Raw genomic sequence first — 12,192 nt, 5'->3', positions numbered from 1 at the left:
TTATCACAGAGCTATCTTCATTTCAAATGCTGATTAAATTGCAACCTGAGAGTCAACACTGTCTCTGAATCTTTTGGTGGGGAGGGAAGTAAATAAGGAGATGCATCTTTATTTGCAAAGGAAAGGATAAAATATAAGACCTAGTCTGATACTGTCAGCCATTAACCTGATAGAACCAAAACCACAAATCATATGGTTATCCATGCCCCATGCAAATTCTACCCATCATATTGGGTTGAAAGGTTGAGGCTAGAGCTACGCATTCTGACCAAAACATTTAATTAACAAAAAAATATTACAATAGCAGAGAAAATAATAATAACAATAAGGAGAAATTAGAAGTGGGAATCAGGGTAGAAAACAAAGAGAAGCCTTTGGTTTCTAGGAGACCAACACGCCAGCGGAGCTGGCCTTAGCCCCAGCGCCTTCTGAGTTTTCCTTGGCTGCTGGCTTCTCATCTTCCCCCATGAGACGAATGTTGTGCTTTTCCCGGAATTCATTTAGTTCTTTTCCCTTTGCCTGAAGCTGTTGTGTCAATGTCTCAATGATCTTCTGTATCTAGAGGGCAAGCAACAGGGATTATGTAAGGATTTCAGGACTCCCTTCCCCCATCTGTTAAAGACAGTGGTTGGGGGAAGTGAAGGACAGATGATACCTCTAACCTCATCTTTAACCAAATATTAATAGTAGAGCCCAGACACTAAAAGGATTCCTTTCTTTAAAACAATGGTTTAAAAACTTTAGTATACATAAGAATCACCTTGGCTGATTATTTTTAAAATGCTCTTCGTGGCTCCCATCCCCAGCAGTTTTGAATCAGTGGGTACAGGAGAGGGTCTGGGAAGCTGCAATTTAAATTAGTCCTCCAGGTGATCTGGATGCAGGTACCCATGGACTACCCTGTGAAAAACTCCACTCTAACCACCTTCCTTCTCCTAGCTCAGCCAGGTCACAGAGCCCATGGTGAGAGGCACAGTCAGCAACTCCTTCGTCTAAGGAGTTAGACTTAGCATAACATAAAGAGCATAGGCCAACAGGCTATTTATGCTGTCTTCAATGTGAGTCCCTACCCACGCTTTCCTCCCCACATTCCCTAAAGCCCGAGCCTCCCCTTCCTTACGCCTTGGTTGCTCAGAGCATCTATATGGGGATTCTTGCTCACCTGCTCCTTGTTGTTCTCCAGGGCAGGCAGCACCTCTTTGACGGTCCGCTCCACCAGCACCCCTCCAACCATGCGGTAGCACTTGCGGGTTTCATCGACCTCCTTCAGAGTATCAATCACTAGGCTGAGGCAGGAGGACAAAGCAAGGTCTGAGAACTCAGTCCCACTCTGCTGCAACCCTCGTACAAAGCGGCCCTTCCAACTCTCCTACTGTTTGCTCCTCACCTGTGCTCATTCAATTCCATCTCCAGCTCAGCTGCTTTGGATGCCAGGCCCCGCTGTTCCTGCCTAAGACGGTTGAAGCCAGCAATTACCTAAGAAGATGGGAAAGAGATAAGGTGAGAGAGGGGCAGTGGAAATGGCAGAGGGTCAACATACAACCGACTGACTGGAAAAGACCCTGACACTAGGGAAGATTGAAGGCAAAAGGAGAAGAGGACCGCAGTGGATGAAATGGTTAGACAGCATCACCAACTCAATGAAAATTAATCTGAGCAAACTCCAGGAAACACTAGAGGAGAGAGAAGCCTGGCACTCTGGAGTCCATGGTGTCGCAAAGAGTTGGACATGACTTAGCCACTGGACAACAACATACAACACAGCATGGCAGGCTTTACAAAGATGCAGTAGTAGGCACCTACCTGGCAAAAGGAATACAACATGGTCTGCAATTTGTAACTTATGTCTGTCTGGAACTCCATTCAACCAACACTGAGTGCCAGCTAAGTGGCTAGGCCAGCTTCCAACTTAGTTTGGTGAGGCCTAGGCATTTGTTAGCCTCTTGATGAAAGTGAAAGAAGAGAGTGAAAAAGTTGGCTTAAAGCTCAACATTCAGAAAACTAAGATCATGGCATCTGGTCCCATCACTTCATGGGAAATAGATGGGGAAACAGTAGAAACTGTCAGACTTTATTTTCTGGGGCTCCAAAATCACTGCAGATGGTGATTGCAGCCAGGAAATTTTTAATTTCTTACTCCTTGCAAGGAAAGTTATGACCAACCTAGATACCATATTAAAAAGCAGAGACATTACTTTGCCAACAAAGGTTCATCTAGTCAAGGCTATGGTTTGTCCAGTGGTCATGTTTGGATGTGAGAGTTGGATGGAAGAAAGCTGAGTGCCGAAGAATTGATGCTTTTGAACTGTGGTGTTGGAGAAGACTCTTGTGAGTCCCTTGGACCGCAAGGAGATCCAACCAGTCCATCCTAAAGGAGACCAGTCCTGGGTGTTCATTGGAAGGACTGATGCTGAAGCTGAAACTCCAATAGTTTGGCCACCTGATGCGAAGAGTTGACTCATTGGAAAAGACTCTGATGCTGGGAGGGATTGGGGGCAGGAGGAGAAGGGGACGACAGAGGATGAGATGGCTGGATGGCATCACCGACTCGATGCACATTAAGTCTGGGTGAACTCTGGGAGATGGGGATAGACAGGGAGGCCTGGTGTGCTGCGATTCATGGGGTCGCAAAGAGTCTGACACGACTGAGCAACTGAACTGAACTGAGGCATTTGTTGTAAGAATGGAAATGGAGAGCTACTGGAACACCTACAGGGGAGCTTAAACTTGCAGGTAAAGGAAAGGCTTTGTAGTGAGCAGTTCTTGTTTGGGTCTGCCCAGCATCCCTCTCATTAGGGATCTGCCCCTCCTAATTCACTGGGGTTCTTGTGGGGCTACTAATTACAGGACCCTTGCTCCCTGACCACAGGGACAGTAACCTATTCTATACTAGAGTCTCTCTACAGGAGAGACAACAAGTACAAAATGCAGCTGGAGCTAAGACACCTATGTGAGTATTCAGTCGCCTCTGATATTTTGCGACCTGATGGACTGTAGCCCAGCAGGCTCTTCTGTCTATGCGATTTTCCAGGCAAGAATACTGGAGTGAGTTGCCATTTCCTCCTCCAAGGAATCTTCCCGGCCCAGGTAACGAACCACCATTTCCTGTGTCTCCTGCATTGCAGACAAATTCTTTACCATCTGAGCCACCAGGGAAGCCCCAACACTGACCGTTGTCCTGTAAAGATTATCCTCTATTCCTTTCCTGGAATCCCTGAAGCTGCCCTAGCTCTTGGACTTTGTGTGGCCTAGATGAGTAATGTGTCTTTTCACTATGTTCAAGTCTGTGTTCAGTTCTACCACCATCCTTCTAAAACAGTCCTTTAAAAAAATAAGTGGCCCAAAGCCCATATCTGCAGCCTGTAAATCCTAACTGATAATAGGTTTCTGGAGAGAGAATGCCTTAACTGAAGCCTGAAGAAATTGGGGGTGAGGGCGGGGTGCGTAGTGGTGCAAAAGAAGCATAATAACATACTTAAAGGCCCAGAGAAGTGATTACGACCAGCTGCTTCTTCCCCAGAAACTGAGCAGAGAATTAAAACAGACTGAAAGTCAGCCTGGGTACTAATACCACCGGCAGCAACACATCTAGTATAGCGCTCTGCTGACTGTATTTGGAAAGAAATAGCAGACGAAAGGCAAAAGACTAGGTTTCAGGTTTTGTCTCTGTCACATATTGGTTCTAGGAACTGTGACAGTTTTAGCCCTATTTGTTTAACCCTGGCTACAAGTGAGGATCAGGGGACCAGTTTTAAAGCATGAATAGTGGAACCTCAGAGCAGCTACACAGCCACTGGGAGTGAGGCTCTGGCCTCAGTATTTCAGAGATCTCCCATGAAATTATGTGCAGCCAGAACTGAAAACCACTGGGTTAATCTCTCTGAGCCTAGTTTTCTTACCTGTGATATGCAGGTGATACCTACTTCACAGGGCTGTTCTATCACATGAATGAATGAATGTGGAACAGTTTTGTAAGCAGTGAAGTACATTAATTACCATCATGACCTCTCTCCGAACGGAATGTCCCTTGGACCCTCATGGTCAGCTGAGAGCAACAGGCCCACTCATTCAAACCATTACAGATCTCTCACGGTCCCTTCCATCATCTCCATGCTCACTGCCATCGATGACTAAGCACCTCATCTTCACTAGGATCCCTTCTTCCTAGCTCTCTCTCTGCAAGATTCATATGCAGCCAGTATCATGCTGTGCGTACCACCTCTGCACCCTTCTAAGGCCCAATAAACGAAGGAATAGATTTGGTGAGGAACTTGTCATTCCAGCAGCTTGTTTCCCTCTCCAAGCCACCATCCTTTCATCTCAATCTGCTTCATCCACTCACTTCAGCAGATGCGTCGGAAATCTCACTCATCTACAAGCTGTTTTTCCTTCACCTTCATTACCTATGTCGAAACTATTCCATTTATAATTAGCATTTTCTCCACTGTCAATGTAACTTCAAAATACTTTCATCTAAGAAAATTTCACAACTAAGCTAGATTCCAGATGCCCTCCTAGCATCTGAATGATATCCATTCTTCTGGATATATGTTGTATAATATTTTGTATTGTTGTATAACAACAATTGTTTTTTTGTATTGTTTTTGTATTGTTGTATAATGTATAATATACATTAATGAAGTCAGCTTAAATGTCTAAAATTTCTGAGACCTGAAATTATTTTTAGTATAATAATTAGTAGGAATCTACTTTTCAACCACCAGTTTAACGCCACTGAAGGCAAAGAAATTTTTTTAGATTCCAACTTTTCTTCAAACATTCTTGCTGATTAACAACACTATATTTCAACCCTATACTTAACAACCCTAGAATAAGCAGAGATGGCCAGGCCACTGTTGACTCCCTCAGCCCTATTAAATCATCTCACACATAAACACTCCTCCTGAAAAAGAATCCAATCAAAATACCAACTCTTTTTCCGTTTTTTTTTTTTGCCGTGAGGTATAGCAGGATGTTAGTTTCCTGATCAGGAATCTAACCCACAACCGCTGTAATGCAAAGGCAGAGTGCAAACCACTGGATCACCAGGGAAGTCCCTACTGTTCCTATTCTAAAGTAACTTCAAGCCTGACAACTATACAGAGCGCTCACATTCTCATAACTGGCATGTAGAAATAATTTTACAGGACATGATCATCTTTTTTTGTTTGTTAGTTCCCAGTTTTCTTCAAATATAATTGATAGGAGACTTCCCTGGTAAACCAGTGGTTAGGACTCAGCTTCCACTGCAGGGGTCCTGGGTTTGATCCCTGTTTGGGGAACTAAGCTCCCACAAGACACACAGTGCTCCCCAAAACAAAGATAATTCACACAGAGCACTGTGTAAGTTTAAGGTATATAACATTATGATTTTATATATATATTTGGAAATGATTAGCACAATAATATTAGTTAAAATATCCATCACCTCAGTTACTTCTGTGATGAGAACTTTTAAGATTTCTGCTCACAGCAACTTTCAAGTATACAACACAGTACTGTTAACCACAGTTGTCATGCTATACATTAGATCCCCAGAACTCATTCATGTTATAACTCCAATTTTGTTACCTTTTGACCCCCCCTTCACTCATTCCCCCTCTTCGCACTCCAAAGCACCAATCTATTCTGTTTCTATGAGTTCAATTTTGTGTTTTTTATTCCACATATAAATGAGATCATTAAGTACTTTTCTTTCTTTGACTTATTTTCACTGAACATAATACCTTCAGGGTTCATTCATTTTGTCACAAATAGCAGAATTTCCTTCTTTTTTACAAGTGAATAATATTCTCCTGTGTGTGTATATATGTGTGTGTGACATTTTATGTACTCATCTACAGGACATGGTATTCTAATTTTTAAGGGCTATATAGCATTTAAACCTTATTGATAATTTCTTTTAATACATAAACCATCTAACTATTCTCTTATTGGGACATTTAGGTTATTTCCAATTTTTCTGTAATAAATAGCACTAATTTTACATATCTGGACAAACAGTACAAAAACTTTACAGTCATTTCTCTTGAATCATACTCCCCTAAGTAAGACTGAGTCAAAAGGGTATTAACATTATTATAATTTCTACTGTATGTTGCTATAAACTTCTCCAAGATGACCAGATGACTTTACAGTGCTAACAGCAATGTCACGAGGTAGCTTATATTACCTATGTTAATTTAGTAGTTTTTAGAGCAGGAAGAGATCTTAATTCCAGAAGCCTTGGAATCATCCTCAACTCACTATCCACCCTCAATTAACTTCTAAATCATATCCATCTACTGAATACCTCAAATCCATCCACTATCATCTCTCATCTGTACTTCGGAGCCTCCTAGGTGAGTTCCACACTTGCCTCCTTCAATCCATTCCCCACACTTCAGCACAAGTAACCTTAAATTTAAATCTAACCATCCTATGCCTAAACCTTCAATTATTCCCACTGCTCATGGGATAAAACCCAAACTCCTGAAGACAGCAGAAAAAAAGTCCTACAGGCCTGGTCCTTGCTACCTCTTGCAATCAGTCCTCTCACCTCTTAACACTCAGCCCTGTCAGGTCTCCCGTACTGCAGGCAGATTCTTTACCCTGTGAGCCACCAGGGAAGCCCATGGCCCAGCAGAACCACTTGCAATTCCCCTATCATTTACCTTCAGGCATTTGCAGAGAATCCACACCCTACCTAGTTCAGTTCAGTTCAGTCGCTCAGTCGTGTCCGACTCTTTGCGACCCCATGAATCGCAGCACACCAGGCCTCCCTGTCCATCACCAACTCCCGGAGTTCACTCAGACTCACGTCCATCGAGTCAGTGATGCCATCCAGCCATCTCATCCTTGGTCATCCCTTTCTCCTCCTGCCCCCAATCCCCCCCAGCATCAGAGTCTTTTCCAATAAGTCAACTCTTCGCATGAGGTGTCCAAAGTACTGGAGCTTTAGCATCATTCCTTCCAAAGAAATCCCAGGGCTGATCTCCTTCAGAATGGACTGGTTGGATCTCCTTGCAGTCCAAGGGACTCTCAAGAGTCTTCTCTAACACCACAGTTCAAAAGCATCAATTCTTCGGCGCTCAGCCTTCTTCACAGTCCAACTCTCACATCCATACATGACCAAAGGAAAAACCATAGCCTTGACTAGACGGGCCTTAGTCAGCAAAGTAATGTCTCTGCTTTTGAATATACTATCTAGGTTGGTCATAACTTTTCTTCCAAGGAGTACACTTACCCAAACCTTTCTCATCGCATTTGTCTCTGCCTAACTCTAATTTGTTCTTCACGTTTCAACATAGATTCTTCTAGGAAACAGTTCTTGCCACCCCCTCGCCCCATAATAACTCCTTGTATGTACTCACATATAAGCACCTATCAATTTATTACACTTTTTGATAGAAAACTTTTTCTATTTTCACATACTATGTTCTTTATTTTTCATCATACTGGCTACCTCTAAACTTTATTGTTATCTTCTTTGAAAATTTAAAATATGTAAATATAACTTCTTTTAAAACACCTGTATTTTTTATAGCCCTACAATAACCTGCCTTCCTTCCACCACAGTTTGCACAGTAAGGGTGCATTATTATGTGCCAGGTACTTTGCTGGACTCTTTATTTCATTTAATTCTAAAACAAACAACAAAAGCAACAAAAAACATTATAAGACATGTACCTTCATTATAAGACATTTTACCTTCTGTAAAATACAGATCATGAAACCAAGGCTGGTGGAATGTGGGGGTGGATAAAATAACACAGTGGACTGTAGGACTGCTACTTTTACCATGGTCTAACTCTAAGAATTCATTTTCTATTAATGTATTATTCCTGGCTTGTAACATAATAATCTCTTAATGAGTCAAACTATTTCCATTTGATTTGTTTTCTTTCTTTTTTGTTTGATACCATATACTTTTGATAAGTATGGGGAAAATCTATAATCATTATATTTATCACCCCAAGGTCTTATCTACATGATATTTACTCTTAACTGGGTTTAATGGAATAATAAAAGAGGTAGAGAATTATGACTGGATGCATCTGGAAAAGCATTTTCTGGGCTGTCACTGTACTTAGTATCTTCTTTTTAGTTCAGTGCCCCCTTTTCTGACTAACATGTGCTGTGTGCTTAGTTGCACAGTCACATCTGACTCTGTGATTCCCTGGACTATAGCCTGCCAGGTGCCTCTGTCCATGGGGATTCTCCAGGCAAACATTTAACTCTAAAAATTTTTCTGAGCTTATCAAATGATGATTCTCATCCTTTCTCTTCATCAAAGTTTTTAGGACCAGTCTATACTCACTGCCTCCACTTCCTCACCTCCTAATTCACTTTATTTATTTAAATGTTTGGCCACACCATGAGGCTTGTGGAATCTTAGTTCCCTGACCAGGGATCGAACCTGGGCCATGGCAGGGAAAGCACCAAGTCCTAACCACTGGACCATCAGAGAATTCCCAAGTCATGTCTTTTTTGAATCTAAGTTTTTTCACCAAAAAATTAGAGGTATCTATCTCATACAATGTTGTGCTGCTGCTGCTGCTGCTGCTGCTAAGTCACTTCAGTCGTGTCTGACTCTGTGCAACTCCATAGATGGCAGCCCACCAGGCTCCCCTGTCCCTGGGATTCTCCAGGCAAGAACACTGGAGTGGGTTGCCATTTCCTTCTCCAATGCATGAAAGTGAAAAGTGAAAGTGAAGTCGCTCAGTCGTGTCCGACCCTTAGCGACCCCATGGACTGCAACCTACCAGGCTCCTCCGTCCATGGGATTTTCCAGGCAAGAGTACTGGAGTGGGGTGCCACTGCCTTCAGAGGATTCATTAATTACATCAAGGACTTAGGACATTACCCAACATACAACAGATTCTCAATAAACAGTACCTGCTATTATAAAACAGCCCCACCTAAATGTCCTATAGATACCTTAAACTCAGGTCATTCAAAGCTGAACTTTCTTTTACTCCTTTTTTTTTTCCCCTTTTCTGGCAACTCAAACAGGGGGATCCTAGTTCCCTGACCATGGTTCAGACCCGCACGGCCTGCACTGGAAGCTCAGAGTCTTAACCCCTGGACCACCAGGGAGAAGTCCTTTTACTCCATTTTAAACTGCTCTTCTTCTTGTCTCCCTCTTTCTGCTAATGACACAACTCTAGACTGGTAGGAAACCCTGGTTTCATTTTTGAACACACTCTTATCCCATCAACTGCCAAATTTATTGCCTCCACCTTAGCAATTTTTCTTAGGCTTACTGACATTGGTCATGCCAATTTAAGGCCTCATTACCTCTTGTCTGAGGTACTGCAACAGTCGTTTAGATTACCTCCCCATTTCTGGACTCTCCAAATCCATCCTATACATTGCTGCTAATTTAATTCTTCTAGCACTTGGATGACACAGAAAAATATTCATGATATAGTATTAAGCTTAAAAGCAGATTATGCAATAGCAAATAACTATATTTAGAATACTACATAAAATTAAAGATGCAAATGTGTAAAATACACATGTACAAAAACATAAAGAAGGGGGAAAAACCTCTCAAAGGATACATTTCAAAATGGTAAGAATAGTTATCTCTGGATAGTAGGGCCATGGGTAATTTATTTATCTTGTACTTTTTCTTGTGTTTTCTACAATGAATGTGTATTATTTTATGTAATAATAAAAAAAAATCAATGGTATAACATTTATCCTTCTATGAGTTCTTCACTGCTTACATTAAAAAGTCCTGAATTCTTTGCCATGCAAAGACTCAGTATACTTTAAGGATTATATCTTTATAACTTATAACTCATGATTTAGCTAAACAAAGTAGTCACTGCACTTCATGTCAATCTATACTTTCTCTAAATCTCCTCTTACCCTATTCTCTATATTCTGTTTCTACTGCCATCTGTTCAAATTTATCCAATCCTTCAGGCTCAGCTCAAATATCTCTAATAGGATCATGGTATAAGCAGGAAAAAATAGGTCTGATTCTCAAGTCTCTCAATTAAAAACTCTCCCAGTCTGAGTAAGTTAAAGCCTCTGAAACTCAAACATTCTGAGGACAACACTGCTACTTCAAATGGCAGTAATTAAGTAACAGAAGATAAAACAAGTAAAGCGCCCAGCACAATGTGCCACTTGCCTCCATCCTGTCTATATGGCTCAGATTTGAAGCAGTGATAAATATAGTTTACCCAGTGTTCTGTATGGAACACAAACAAAGGTCAGAGAATGTTAAGCAAGGACAGCCTCAGAACTCAATTACCACAATTCTTCAGTCTGTTCTGACAGCCTCTTTTTCTCTATCATCCCTTAAAAGTGGTTTCACGGTATTCTACTCCTTTTTTCACTTTCTGTACAAACCTTAGGTGATTTCACCCACAACCATGGCTTTATCTACCATTCATAAATGTGTAATTCTCTGGATCTCCAACTCAGATTTCTTTCTGTAACCTGACATTATGAATCAAACTATCTACTAAATGTCTCTACCTGTATGTCCCACAAGAAACTCAAATTCAAACTTATTTTCCCCCCAAACCTGTACATCTTCCTACATTCCCTAAAGGCACCATCCAAGGCAGAAACCTGAAGGACATCCAAGATTCCTCTTTTGTCCCCTTTTCTCCACTTTCAAGTCTTGCAGTAATCCATTCCAAACTTTAAGTCCATCTGCATCCCAAACATATCAGGAAGTTTCATGCCACAGTGTTTTTAAACACATTATTCCCTCTACCTAGAAAATCCTCCAGTTTCTTCTTTGCTTGACTAACTTCTCTCATCCTTTAGAACTGAGCTGAAAGATGATCTTTTTTACAAAACAAAATAATTAACATTTATTATGCACATCAGGTACTTTGGCCACCTGATGCGAAGAGCTGACTCATCTGAAAAGACCCTGATGCTGGGAAAGATTCAAGGCAGGAGGAGAAGGGGGACGACAGAGGATGACATGGCTGGATGGCATCACCGACTCAATGGACAGGAGTTTGAGTAAACTCTGGGAGTTGGTAATGGACAGGGTGGCCTGGCATGCTGCAGTCCATGGGGTTGCAAAGTGTCACACGACTGAGCGACTGAACTGAAGCACATAGTATATTTTGTTTTATATCACTGTGCAAAACACTGTATACATTGTCTAAAAACTGTTCTCCCCTCCCCCCAAATTCCATAACATTTCGTATCTCTCATACATATACTTCTGCCTCATATTAGCATTTTCTGTATGTCTTATTTTTCTCACCAGACTAAAAGCTCTTTGATTGCAGGAGTCAGTTTTAAAAATCTTTATGCAGAATACCTCTGCCTACAGTAACTGTTCAACAAATAACTGATAGACAAACCTATAATTAAAAGAGCTATTGTTTTAATTACGTTTTCCTATTACACGGATTTCTTTCCACCCGTTAACAAACACTAGCCCCACTATCAGCAAACCACGGTTCCCAAGCCACAAACGGCCTTCTGATTAACTTATCAAACGTTTCCCGGTGCTAGGCACTGGGAGAAATGCACGCTCAAATTTTTAGTAAAGGATTTCTGGCGTCTAAATTCAATCCAGTAATGACTCTCGAAACAGTATGAAACACTAGGCTGTTCGAGTATGAGAGTCACGTGGCTCTGCAGTGACGATTTTCAGCGTGGCTTCAGGGTCAAGTAACAGCCTCCACTATCCGTCCGTCGACTAACCCCCTACCTCACCTAGCTCATCCTCATGACCTACCTCACCTAGCTAGATCCTGTTCCAAGGTGCGGAGGCAAAGTGGGGAAAGTGGCCACCCATTTTCCCTCACACCTGCGCATCCTCCCAGCCCCTGCTTCCCCGAGACGTTCTCTCGCCTAAGCTCACCCAACCCTCCGAGGGGGCGTGGCTCTCACCCGCCAATCCGCCTACTCTCTCCCCGGGGGCTCGGCTAGCTTCTCGAAGGGCCCTCCCCTCTCTGGATGGCCACGCAAATGCGGGACTGAGTAAAGGTCTGCACAGCCACAGGTTTTCCCCCCTCCTCTCACAACGACTCTGGACCCAGCCAGCTCGCCCTACTTCACGTTCCCGGGTCCTCACCTGCTCTGCAGACACCGCCCCCTTCCCCGTGCCGCTCCCGAGGCTCTTGCCGGCGCGACCGCCGTTCTCCGCCATCTTCACCGCTTGCTAGGCTTCCGGCCTTCGCGGCTCAGCCCCCTGCCCTGCGTCACGTCCGGTCTCGGAGT

At 42.6% G+C, this 12,192-nt stretch overlaps 1 protein-coding gene and 1 non-coding gene across 2 annotated transcripts; both read right to left on the bottom strand.

Moving 5' to 3' along the window:
• Positions 1-262: 262 nt before the first annotated feature.
• On the bottom strand, positions 263-12,148 carry PFDN2 (prefoldin subunit 2). The gene is made up of 4 exons (XM_052637667.1): positions 12,047-12,148; positions 1,388-1,476; positions 1,163-1,286; positions 263-558 (listed from the first exon to the last, which is right to left on the bottom strand). The coding sequence occupies exons 1-4, from the start codon at positions 12,119-12,121 to the stop codon at positions 382-384; spliced, it is 465 nt and encodes a 154-aa protein (XP_052493627.1). The 5' UTR covers positions 12,122-12,148; the 3' UTR covers positions 263-381.
• TRNAE-UUC (transfer RNA glutamic acid (anticodon UUC)) lies at positions 8,378-8,449 on the bottom strand. The gene has a single exon. It is a non-coding gene; the product is annotated as a tRNA-Glu (tRNA).
• Positions 12,149-12,192: the final 44 nt, after the last annotated feature.

The sequence above is a fragment of the Budorcas taxicolor genome, chromosome 3, assembly GCF_023091745.1.
Source record: "Budorcas taxicolor isolate Tak-1 chromosome 3, Takin1.1, whole genome shotgun sequence".
In the NCBI taxonomy this organism is placed as follows: Eukaryota; Metazoa; Chordata; class Mammalia; order Artiodactyla; family Bovidae; genus Budorcas; species Budorcas taxicolor.
The sequence above is the reverse complement of the archived record's forward strand: the minus strand, read 5'-3'. Positions and strand labels throughout refer to the sequence as shown.